The following is a 12386-nucleotide window of genomic DNA, read 5'->3' as shown; positions in this document are numbered from 1 at the left end:
CACAGCAGAACACTTAGTGAGCCCACAAAAAATACGTAAGGCTGAAGTTTCAGAATCCATCCCACCAGGACACCTATGTAGGTTACTGAAATAAACTCAAAACTCTCGCGTCAATCCAGTGGCAACTCATACTGCGGTGAATAATATCTTGAACCTATTTTAAAGTCCTATTATTTCAGAGGAAATAAAAATCTGCCTTAAAAAGTTAAATTGTATTTCAGGTAGTAAAATAAATACTCAAATGAACCAGAGAAAACTGCTCCACATTTTCTTGCAGTACTTCTCAGGGCTAGCGACTAGCAGATTTTTCTGCCTTACCTGATGCCATGGATTCAAAACTTAAAGACAGTCCAACACCTAAAACATCTGTGTGTTGAAAATGGGGGAAAGGGAAAAAGATTGAGACAACTACAATCCCAGGATGAGTAGAGACGTTGACACACACCTGGGAGAGCCTGAAGACTGTACCTGAGTCAGTACTGCTGGCCGGAGGGAGGTCATCAAAGAGCAGGGGTCCTTTCTGAGCTTCTTTCCCTAAAACACAGAAAAGCTGTTTAGAGAGCATATGGCCATCACCCAGGACAGATTTTCAAAGAGGAAGATCATGTGGTCTCCCCTGCTTTGAGACAAGTTTGCTATTAGATTCTAATTTTCTCCTTCCTGTTGGACAAATTTTTAAAAAATATTTTCTTAGCAGCTTTTTAAATCTGGGCATCTGTTTCCAACAGTTGCAGTCAACATAAAAGCAATGAATGATGCCCTAACAGGCATTTTCAGGGCCACTGAGTATTTTGAGGAAAACAAGTATTTTCTTGATAATTTCATTATTGAAAGCATGAAACATTTAAAAGTCTTTCTTTAAAATAGAATCCTGGGAAGCAAAAAACTGATTCTAAACCAAGAAAACAATACTTAGGATTTCAAGATGGACGTTCAGAAATTTGGGGGCGGGGGAAGAGGGGAGGAACCTTCAAAGACCTACAAGTTTGTAAAAATCCTATTTCAGTGACATTCTGCAAGGGAAGAAAATCTGCTGGAACCTGGTGTCCCCAGCCCCAGCACAGTGCTTGATTCAATAAATAGCTCTGGAGAAAATAAGGAGTTTCAGGTAAAGATAGCCTCAGGAGAAAGTCAGGAAACGCTTTTAACAAAAAATGTGAAGATTTACATTCCAAACGTATGTCTTACATGTTTTATGCCCAATTATCTTTTTCCACATAAAATTTAACCACCATTCCTTATTATCCAGCTTTTTCCTGAAATTCTATTTAAGCTATTAGATATCTGAACTGGCACACAAGAATCCAAATTAGAAGTATACATGTTCACCTCCTGCAAAATTCAACACACCAACCAAACACACCGGCTTTATCCCACCTCTTGTTCCTCAGAGTTCAAGTATAAAGATGTGCTCATTTAAGCCAGACGCAGTGGCTCATGCCTATAAACCCAACACTTTGGGAGGCTGAGGTGAGAGGACCGCTTGAGACCCGGAGTTCAAGACCAGCCTGTGCAACATGGCAAAAAAATGTCTATAAAAAAGTACAAAAATTAGCCAGGTGTGGTGGCAGGCGCCTATAGTCCAAGCTACTCAGGAGGCTGAGGTGGGAGGATCACCTGAGCCCAGGAAGGCCAAGGCTGCAGTGAGCCATGACTGGGCCACTCCAGCCTAGGCAACACAATGAGACCCTGTCTTTAAAAAAAAAAAGTACTCACTTAAAAATCAATTCACTTTTTTTTTTTTTTTTTTTTGAGACTGAGTCTCACTCTGTTGCCCAGGCTGGAGTGCAGTAATGTGATCTCAGCTCACTGCCTCCGCCACCGGGTTCAAGCGATTCTCTTGCTCCAGCCTCCTGAGTAGCTGAGATTACAGGCGCACACCACCAGGCCCCAAATAATTTTTGTATTTTTAGTAGAGATATGGTCTCACCATATTGACCAGGCTAGTCTTGAACTCTTGACCAAGTGTTCTGCTTGCCTCAGCCTCCCAAAGTGCTGGGATTACAGGTGTGAGCCACCATGCTCATCCTAATTTTTGTATTTTTAGTAGAGACAGGGTTTCACCACGTTGGCGAGGCTGGTCTCAAACTCCTGGCCTCAAGGGGTCCACGCTTGAGGACCCATCCCAGCCTCCCAAAGTGCTGGGATTACAGGTGAGCTACTGTGCAAGGCCAAACACCAATTCACTTAAACAAATAAATTTATATCCCCCGAGAGGCTCATCCATATCATCTTTTTGCCTCCATTTAGAAATGAGCTGGGTATCAACTTTCTTCTTTTAAACACAAAAGCTTTAATTAAAATTTATAAACTTAAGGGAATGAAATTTCTCCCAGGGTCTTTGGGTCAGAAGTACCTAAAATACACAAGAAATTCCTGAGTTAACAAAAAATAACTATTTTGCTTTATATCCCTAATACAAACGGGAAAATGTATTCTCATCTCTCAGGATGACCCTAAACAAATTAAGGAATTACAAATACTTTCACTTTTCTTACAAGTGACATAAAGACTCTACAAGTATACAAGAAGCAGAAGAAAGCCATTAAAAAGTATTTAGTATGGCCAGGCGTGGTGGCTCACACCTATAATTCCAGCACTTTGGGAGGCCAAGGTCAGGACTGAGGTCAGGAGTTCGAGATGAGACTGACCAACATGGCGAAACCCTGTCTCTCCCAGAAAAACAAAAATTAGCTAGGCGTGGTGGTGGGTGCCTGTAGCCCCAGTTACTTGGGAGGCTGAAGCAGGAAAATAGCTTGAACCTGGGAGGCGGAGGTTGCCATGAGCTGAGATAGTGCCACTACACTCTAGCCTGGAGGACAAAACCAGACTGTCCCCACCCCACAAAAAAAGTATTTAGGCGGTGGCTCACGCCTGTAATCCCAGCACTTTGGGAGGCCGAGGCGGGCGGATCACAAGGTCAGGAGATCGAGACCACGGTGAAACCCCGTCTCTACTAAAAATACAAAAAATTAGCCGGGCGCGGTGGCAGGCGCCTGTAGTCCCAGCTACTCAGGAGGCTGAGGCAGGAGAATGGCGTAAACCCAGGAGGCGGAGCTTGCAGTGAGCCGAGATCGCGCCACTGCACTCCAGCCTGGGCGACAGAGCGAGACTCCGTCTCAAAAAAAAAAAAAAAAGTATTTAGGATAACCATTACTCAATGTATTAATCCACTTACAAGAATTCCTAATATCTCGAAGTAGGTCACTTTTGCCCAAACGACACTGGATCTAACAATCAAAACGCCCGTTCTCCGGACAGACTCAAAACCACATGAGATGATCCAGCAATCACGCTGCATTCAGTGGGGTCACAGAGCCAGATGTCTTAGGACAAGGGAGGGGACATTTACAGGTAACAGCCCAACCTGAAGAGCAAACAACCCTTCCACTTGTACCAGATCATATTTTAATTTTTGAATTAACTTGCCCGTCTAAATCAGGTCTTTCCATTGTCACTGTACAATGGGGGAAGTCTTCTTTTAGCCAGGTAATAAATACATTTTCAGTTCTTGCAAGCATTCCTCACAATGCAACTTCCAGCTTAGTATTAATACTAGCCTGGCCCCCTCTCCTTTGGCTACAATTCAATCACATGGTGCCCCAAACTGAGCCCCATCCCCAGAGAACTGCCTATCACCTTCTTTCTCACTCTAGAATACTATGAGAAGTATTTCAATTAAACACAGTGAGACCATCTTACATTTTGCTGGCCACAACTGGGAATGGCTTCTAAAAATGATAATACTGCCTGCCTGTCAGGCACTATTCTAAGAGCTCTATACATCTTAACTCATTTAATTCTTATGAGATAGGTACTATTATTATTTACTGATTTTTTTTTTTTTTTTTTTTTTTTTGAGACGGAGTCTTGCTCTGCTGCCCAGGCTGGAGTGCAATGGCCGGATCTCAGCTCACTGCAAGCTCCGCCTCCCGGGTTCACGCCATTCTCCTGCCTCAGCCTCCCGAGTAGTTGGGACTACAGGCGCCCACCACCTCGCCCGGCTAATTTTTTGTATTTTTAGTAGAGACGGGGTTTCACCGTGTTAGCCAGGATGGTCTCGATCTCCTGACCTCGTGATCCGCCCGTCTCGGCCTCCCAAAGTGCTGGGATTACAGGCTTGAGCCACCGCTCCCGGCCTATTTACTGATTTAAAAACTTAGGCACTGAGGTCAATTACCCATCCAAGATTACAGAGCCAGTAAGGAGTGGACTGGGGATTCAAAGCCATGCAGTCCATGCTCTTAGTGAGGTACTATGCTGCCTCCATACATGGGCACCCTTCCAGAAACTTCACAAACATCAACTCATTTTACCCTTACAACAATCGTATGATAATCCTGAGATTGTATAAAATCTCTGGAAATATCTTTTGCATCATCAAAAGGATCTTAGAAGTTTATACACGGATTCTTAAAAAATAAAAATAAAAATCTATAGGTCATAGATACATAAGGAAACTACCAATTAGCCAAAACCTTAGATTCTTTTTTTTTTTTTTTTTTTGAGACGGAGTCTCGCTCTGTTGCCCAAGCTGGAGTACAGTGGCTGGACCTCAGCTCACTGCAAGCTCCGCCTCCCGGGTTTACACCATTCTCCTGCCTCAGCCTCCCGAGTAGCTGGGACTACAGGCGCCCGCCACCTCACCCGGCTAGTTTTTTTGTATTTTTTAGTAGAGACGGGGTTTCACAGTGTTAAGCTAGGATGGTCTCGATCTCCTGACCTCGTGATCCGCCCGTCTCGGCCTCCCAAAGTGCTGGGATTACAGGCTTGAACCACCGCGCCTGGCTGATTCTTTTTTTTTTTTTTTTAATTGAGACAAGAGTCTTGCTCTGTGAGCTAGGCTGGAGTGCAGTGGTGTGATCACAGCTCACTGCAGCCTTACCCTTCTTGGCTCAAGCAATCCTCCCTTGTCAGACTCCCGAGTAGCTGTAACTACAGGCATACACCACCATGCCCAGCTAATTTTTTAATTTTTTGTAGAGACAGGGTCTCACTATGTTGCCCAGGTTGGTCACGAATTTCTGTACTCAAGCAATCTTCCTGCCTCAGCATCCCAAAGTGCTGGGATTACAGGTGTGACCCACTGCTCCAGGCCCTTACATTCTATTTTAAATAAACTGAAATTCAAAGCACCGGGAGCTTGCAATCATTGGACAAAGTGTGACCCTGACCTAAAAATTTGGAAGAGGCCCCTCCCCCAATCTTAAAAATACTAGAACCCTAGTGAGAAGACAAGACTAAAAATGTTTATTAATCATAGTTAATCTCACCTAGAACTACCCCCCCACCCCCACCCCAGTTATCTACATTCTGGAGCTAAGTCTACTGGAAGTTATATACTATGCTGAGAAAAATACCCTTGGGTTGGTCATATTCAGGTTAAAGGTTGCTATATCCAATAAAGTTAAAAAAAGGATGTTAAAATACTTTGCTGGAACTGTTTTTTATACCTCAATTTTCTTTTCAACTATAAAATAAATCCAGGTGTTTTCCAAACGCCACACAGGTATTATCAGAAAAAGGGGACGGGTTCCACCGCACTCCTCAACCACAGTATGAGTTTAGTATGTCCTTTCCACTTTCCTTAACGCTCATGTACATGGATACATGCATTTTAATTTGTAGAAGACAGAGTCATACTCTACACAATACTCCAGATATATTGTTCACACAACCCATCAAGGCATGCTCCAGGCCAACACACTCAAGTCTAATTCATTCTCTCCAACAGCAACATATGCGAAGCATCTCCACTCCTTCGACCAGATCCTACTGATGGGTTCAAGCTTTTCCCAGTTCTTCATAGGACAAGTGACGCCACAATCAACAACCTGATACATGTATTCCTGCTTAATATGCTAGACTGCTCGTCAAAGAATATTAGTTTAAATCTCATAGAAGCCAAAATTTGTTCCCCAAAAAGTTGTAATTTTCACCCCCAAAACACTTTATGAGAATGTCTATTTCTCTACACATTCACCCATGTTACCAATTGTTGCTCATCTGATAGGTGAAAAGGTAACTAGTTCCTCAGCAACTTTCTGTTGATGGGCCATTTGTATCCCTTACCTCTGGACCGGTAGAATACATCCTTTGACCATTTTTCTAGTGGGTTTTATTTTTTCCTATTAATTTTGTGAGCCTTTCTCATACCCTTAGTAAGTATATTGTAAATATTTTCTCTGTCTTTTGCCTTTATAGTATCATTTGTCCTGCAGAAATTTTAAATTTTTACATAGTCAAATTCACTTTATGACTTTTTTCTTGTTCAACCCTGTAGTTTTACAATTAATCTGTTTTCCTATAATACCTTAACCTTTATTTTATGTTCAAATATTCATTTTTTTTTTTTTGAGACGGAGTCTCGCTCTGTCGCCCGGGCTAGAGTGCAGTGGCCGGATCTCAGCTCACTGCAAGCTCCGCCTCCGGGGTTTACGCCATTCTCCTGCCTCAGCCTCCCGAGTAGCTGGGACTACAGGCGCCCGCCATCTCGCCCGGCTAGTTTTTTGTATTTTTTAGTAGAGACGGGGTTTCACTGTGTTCGCCAGGATGGTCTCGATCTCCTGACCTCATGATCTGCCCGTCTCGGCCTCCCAACTTTTTTTTTTTTAATTGTAGAGACAGGGGTCTCACGATGTTGTGCTAGGCTCTTCTCAAATTCCTGGCCTCAAGCCATCCTCATGCCTTGACCCCCCAAAGCGCTGGGATTACAAGTATGAGCAATCGAGCCCAGCCTCCAATTTTTTAAAAAGTATTTTTAAGATGGTGTGGCAAATATTTTACTTCATCCTCAACAACTGACCATCATTTTTTAATGTACTGGTGTAGCAACCAAACAAGTAAAAGAACCACCCTATAAAAGTGAAACCAAGTCACTGGCAAAGCAATTTTAAACCATGACATCTGTAACTGACATATACGGATTGTCAAATACAAGCTGCCAATCCTAAAGACATCAAGTTGGCACTTTCATGGGTATGACATAGAAAAGTTCCATTTCTGCCTGATATGAACAAACACTTCTTTTTTTCAGGTAAAATGTATATATATCTCCTTCAAAAAACTTGATTCACTCAGCAATTAAAACTTTTAAGGGCTTGATAAAACTACTAATTTAGCAAAATACCTGAAATGTTTAGTGCATTCTATGTATCTTTCCAGATTATAAAAATTTAAGAGGTTTGGGGTGGAAACATTAGCTGCAATGTTTAAAACAAAAATAAAAAGATCTAAACAAAATATTAACGCATTTGATGTGATATAAGCAGTGTAGTATTCACCCTTTGGACACTTAGTGCTTTCCCATAATTCATTTAAGACTGCATTTTTCCACTTTTAAACACCTGTTAATGGCTCAGCCAGGCACAGTGGCTTACACCTGTAATCCTAGAACTCTGGGAGGGCCAAGGTGGGCAAAACACTTGAGCCCCAGGAGTTCGAGAGCATCCTGGGCAACATGGCAAAGCCTCATCTCTACAAAACATACACAAATTAGCTGGCTGTGGTGGTGCACACCTGTAGTCCCAGCTACCCAGGAGGCTGAGGTGGAAGAATCACCTGTGCCCAGGGAGGTCGAGACTGCAGTGAGCTGTGTTTGTGTCACTGCACTCCAGCCTGGGCGACAAAATGAGGCTGTCTCAAAAATAATAACCCCGGCTAACATCTATAAAACATGATACATTCTACCCCACACCATGTGCAGCACCATACATACTGTACTGATTTGTACAGTAACAGTGGGAAGTGTCACCTCTTTTTACAGATGTAGGAATAGCCACAGAAGGCAAGAGTTAGTAAGTGAAGAGTTGGATTCCAAACCAAATAGTCTGGTTACATTTCCTGTTATTGTGCTCTGTGAAAATAACTAGGTCTTTTATTGTTCACTGCATTATGTGGTACCCACATATCATGTGTGAGGGTCATGATGCACAGTGTACGCTCATTACTCCATTCACTTTAGCAATCAATATGATTTATTCAAAGTATGGTATTTTTTTTAAAATCACAGTATTTTCACAAATATGTGAAACCAGATTCTGTTCCTGTACAAACGATTTTAACCTGTCAAATCTCATCTTGTTGTTTGTAGCTAACTGCCTGCAATAACTGTGGATCCCAATTGTCACTCATTTTAGTATTTAATCCCTCTCAGCTTCCAATCATCTACAAATTCTGAGATCTTCTTCGTTTTAAAGCTATTTTAAAAAATACACTCAGCCAAGCAGGACCTGTTGACAATTGTCAGGGTCCTCCTGGCAGATGGGGAGCAGTTAATCAATCCATTTTCGGGGGGTCGGCAGTTTAAACACCATGCACCCCCTCTGCCACCCTTTCAGCTCAGTCGAGGTTGGAAACTGAGTTTGGAAAAAACGGCTACAGGACGTACCTTTCCCACTGTATCTGGCAAAAGGCTCCTAACGTGCCACCTTAAGAGATTTTGAGTTGCCAGGTTTTTTGTCAGTAAAGGGAGCCTACCCCCGAGCAGAACCTAATTGCAGGTAAAAGGCAAGGGAGACTTTAAAACTCATAGGTTTACAGGCACACCAGTGAATCCAAACACTGCTCCAAATATATTGATAGAAATTATACTCCACCAACAGAGAAAAAAGACTGCTACACAATGTCAATTTTTACCCACAGCTAGAACCGTGGTTATTTTGAAAATGAATGGCTGAGTCAAGTTCAAAGACTCCAGGATCAGTTACTGAGATGCTCTGTACCATCAGAATGGTCAGTGGGGGCAGGGCGCGTTGGCTCACACCTGTAAGTGCCGAGGCGCGCAGATCACCTGAGGTCAGGAGTTCAACCAGCCTACCCAACATAGTGAAACCCCGTCTCTACTAAAAATACAAAATTTAGCCAGGTGTGGTGATCGGAGCCTATAATCTCAGCTACGAGGGAGGCTGAGGCAGGAGAATTGTCTGAACCTGGAGGTTGCAGTGAGCTGAGATCTCGCCGTTGCACTCCAGCCTGGACGAGAGCGAGACTCCGTCTCAAAAAATAAAATAAAATAAAATGTTTTCTTGCCCAGAATTACCGCAAATCACAAGGCTGCTCATCTTTAGAAGCTTAATTCAAACACTGCCTCCTTCCCCAGTCTCTCGGTGCGCGACAATCCCTCCTCAAGAGTCCTCAGCATTTCCCACAGTCATTAACTTTTGCCAGTTTTAATTACCGTAATTAGCACCCTTCAGAAAGCAGCTCTTAGAAAACGAAGGCTGGGCCTTACTCACCTCCGTCTGCCCTACAACAGCAGTTCCCAAACCACTGGTCTCCAGCCTCCGCTGGGTTGGCCTGGGGATTCAGTAACAGATTCGGAAACCCCACTCTCAGGGATTCGGATTTATTGGGGCTGAGGTGGGCCTGGAAATCTGAATGTCTTAAGTTTTCCAGGTTTTCTGCCCCCAAGTTAAGTTTGGTAATAAGGCCCTAAACTACAACATCAAGCTGGAACTCTTGCATAGGAAATATTCACGCGTTTTGACAAATGAAACCCGGAGACTGTAACCCACGGGACGCAGGGATTAACCCGGGCCGTTTCACGCTGCTAGGATGCTGAGCTCAAACCACAGCCCACAGGGCCTCCCACTGGCAGGGGCCAGGGCTCAGCAGATGAGCGAACCCCTTAACTTTAGGGAGAGGGGGAACTTCCCGTGGTCCAGGAAAAAAAAAAAAAAACAACTACTGTTAATTATCACAAAATCATAGGATGGCGGAGGACGCATCCTGTCTTCCAGGCTTCAAAAACGCGAAGGATTAAGATGGTGATTAATTCAATCTCCTGTGCAAAAAAACGCCAAGCCCCTGAACTTGCACCGGCCCTGAACGCTGCCGTTCCACAGCCCGCGGGTGAAGCGCGGCCCGGAAGCCGGGGGCTGGCGGCGCGCAGGGCACCCCGGGCCGCGGGTGGAATCGTGTGGCACGGGGGTCCACAGGGCCGCCGGGCGTTCAGAGCTGGTCCCTCGGGTCGGCCCACGCGGCCGCGCCAGGGCCTTCCACCGCCACGCAGAGGGGCTGTGGCCGGGGCGGCGCTGCCCTTTCCTTCCTGCGTAGCGAAAATGGCGGAGCGGCCTCCCCGAGCTCCGCGAGCAACTGGGCCTCTCGCGGGGCGGCCAGTGGGCCGGACAGGGCCGGGCCAGGCAAGAGCAGGTCCCGTGCTGCCCGCGCCGCCCGCCGCCTCCCAGCGCGGGCACCGCCTCAGCCGCCCCAGGCCTCAGGCCGCCGCCATCCCGCCCGCCCTCCCTTCCCTGGCCTGCCCGGCGGCAACACCGCTTACCGGCAGCCGGGCGCGGCGAGCGCTCGGGCTCCGGCAGGTCCCCAAACAGGTCCATGGCGGAGGCTGGGCGGCGACGGCAGCAGCGGCAGACGCTCAGCCCGCGAGTAGCGGCGGGGCTCCACACCCCGGGCGGGCGGCGGCGGCGGCGGGCGGGCGACACGCAGGGGCTGCCGGCCCCGTCAGTCACCTGCAGGGAGAGCCCCGGACGCCACCAATCCGCGCGCGGCGTGGCCCGGCCGCCCCAGAGGGCTGCGCGCGGGCGGGGCGGGGCGGCTGGAGCGGCGGGGCGAGGGAGGGGCGGGGCAGTGCGCATGCGCCTAGACCCCTCCCGCCCGGACAGCGAGCCCGGCTGGCGGTGCCGCCTGGGCCCTGCGGTGTTTCCCGCCTTGGCGAATCCCGGGCCCGTCGTGCTTTTTCCTTGGCCGGGGTGTCCGATTTCTGTCAAGTTTCGTTGAGTTCCTGTCCAAGAAGGCCTGTCCTGTCAATCCAAGGGCAGCCCCTGATGCCTGGGAAGGCTTTCTGGAGCTCTTGCCATCTCTTCGGCTCCTCTTTTCACCACGGCGTGCCTGGTTCCTGGGCTGTTTTAGAGGCTGAAAAACCGAGGCTTGGATGGAGTGGCCCTGGGCGTCAGGACGGAAACCCCAAAAGATGCTGGAGGGAAAGGAGGCATTCCCTGACCTCTCTGCACCCACTGGTCTCTGTGGGGAGCTGAGAAGAGGGACTCCTCCTTGATGGTGTCCCCCTCTATGGCTATAAAGAGAAAGGCGGCCACTGACATCGGGTACCTGGCCTGGTTCTGCAGCCAGGACTTGGGGTTGGTCTGGCACAAACAGCTAGTCCTGAGTGTTCTCTTTGAATATGGACAATTTCATAAAACACCAACATCAGGCCATAATACAGATCAAGACCAAAAAAACAGACCACTGTGTAATCAAGTCTGAACATAGACAAAACAGGAACACTGTCCAAGCCGCAAAAGTGACCAAACTTCCCTCGTCTCGGCCAGTAAGAGTGATTGCTGCTTCTTTACCATTACATGTTTAGCCTTTGTCTAGTCTTCCTGCCATCTAGATAAGCTTCATCAAGATATCCAATCATGGAATCCTCCTCTTCCTGACATCCAGTCCAGAGCAAAGCCCCGTTTCCATAAATGTTTCCGCAAATCAACTAACACAAACCCAAATCTTACGCGTCCGTTCCAATACCCTTTACCCAAGTTCCCCAGGTTATGTGGTCTCTCTCTATGCAAAGAGTTCAGCCCAATTCATTCCAGGTCAGATGTGTTTCTGGTGCTCTCTGGCTGTAGGACATGGAGGGAGCCCAACAAGGCTTCATGCCTCTCATCTACATGGCTTCTCACTAGCAACTCTTTGAGATCTTCATGCTGCCTCCTCCATTACAGCAGAAACACTCAAGTAACAATGCTTGTAAGAGTTAAAGAGGAAAGGAATACAAAAAGAGGCTCAACAGTCAAAGACAGGTTTATTTCAGAGAATAAACCTGAGAGGGGATTCTGGCCAATTTTGATCGGGAGCACTCTCTCTTACAGACTAAGCGTTCTCTCTTACAGAATAAGGATACTTAAGGGTTTTGGAAGTGAGGGAAAGTTTATTGCAGGGTTGGAATGTCTCTGGTTGGAGGGGAGGCTATTTCGGGGTTAACATGTTTCTTGGTGAAAAGGGGTTTATCTTAGGGTTGGAATGCTTCCGATTATGCTGACATTAGCCATTAGGCTGATGTTTTGGGGTGGGATTTAGGTGGTTTTTTAATCAAGGGGAACTTAGAATGGTGGTGTTTGTCCAAGATGGCAATGCTCCTGTTCTGTCAATCCAGTCTCTACAGTTATGAAAAGGACTAGGGGCAGCACGTTTTTTCTGGCTACTTCCTGCTGGGGGAGCGAGCAGAGAGTTCTTTGGTTTCAGATTGATTGTAGGAGTAACGCTGTCTGTAGATATTTTTGGGTAATTGTCTGTGAGATGGCCATGATCCTGCTGGTTAAAAATCTTTGAAAAAGGTTAATTAAGCAGGGTAAGAACATTATTCCTAGGCATATTTTTAGGAGAGGGCCCAGGAATGGGATGACCCATGTTAGGACTTTGTTTTAAAA

At 46.3% G+C, this 12386-nt stretch overlaps 1 protein-coding gene across 2 annotated transcripts in view; it reads right to left on the bottom strand.

Annotated features, from left to right (window-relative positions):
• Nucleotides 1-10539, bottom strand: part of ILKAP (ILK associated serine/threonine phosphatase) — a 34534-nt gene extending 23995 nt beyond the window's left edge. The window contains exons 1-2 of one of the 2 annotated variants that reach the window (XM_050752513.1): nt 10280-10539; nt 469-534 (exon numbers count right to left, since the gene is read on the bottom strand). In XM_050752513.1, coding sequence (XP_050608470.1) covers nt 469-534; nt 10280-10334 — 121 coding nt within the window. In that variant the 5' untranslated portion in view covers nt 10335-10539. Of the gene's footprint in view, nt 1-445; nt 535-10279 lie in introns of those variants that run through there. The other variant, XM_050752514.1, reaches the window with a different exon arrangement.
• Between the last annotated feature and the right edge of the window lie 1847 nt (nt 10540-12386).

The sequence above is a fragment of the Macaca thibetana genome, chromosome 12, assembly GCF_024542745.1.
Source record: "Macaca thibetana thibetana isolate TM-01 chromosome 12, ASM2454274v1, whole genome shotgun sequence".
Classification (NCBI taxonomy): Eukaryota; Metazoa; Chordata; class Mammalia; order Primates; family Cercopithecidae; genus Macaca; species Macaca thibetana.
This window is presented reverse-complemented; position numbering and strand designations above follow the sequence as displayed.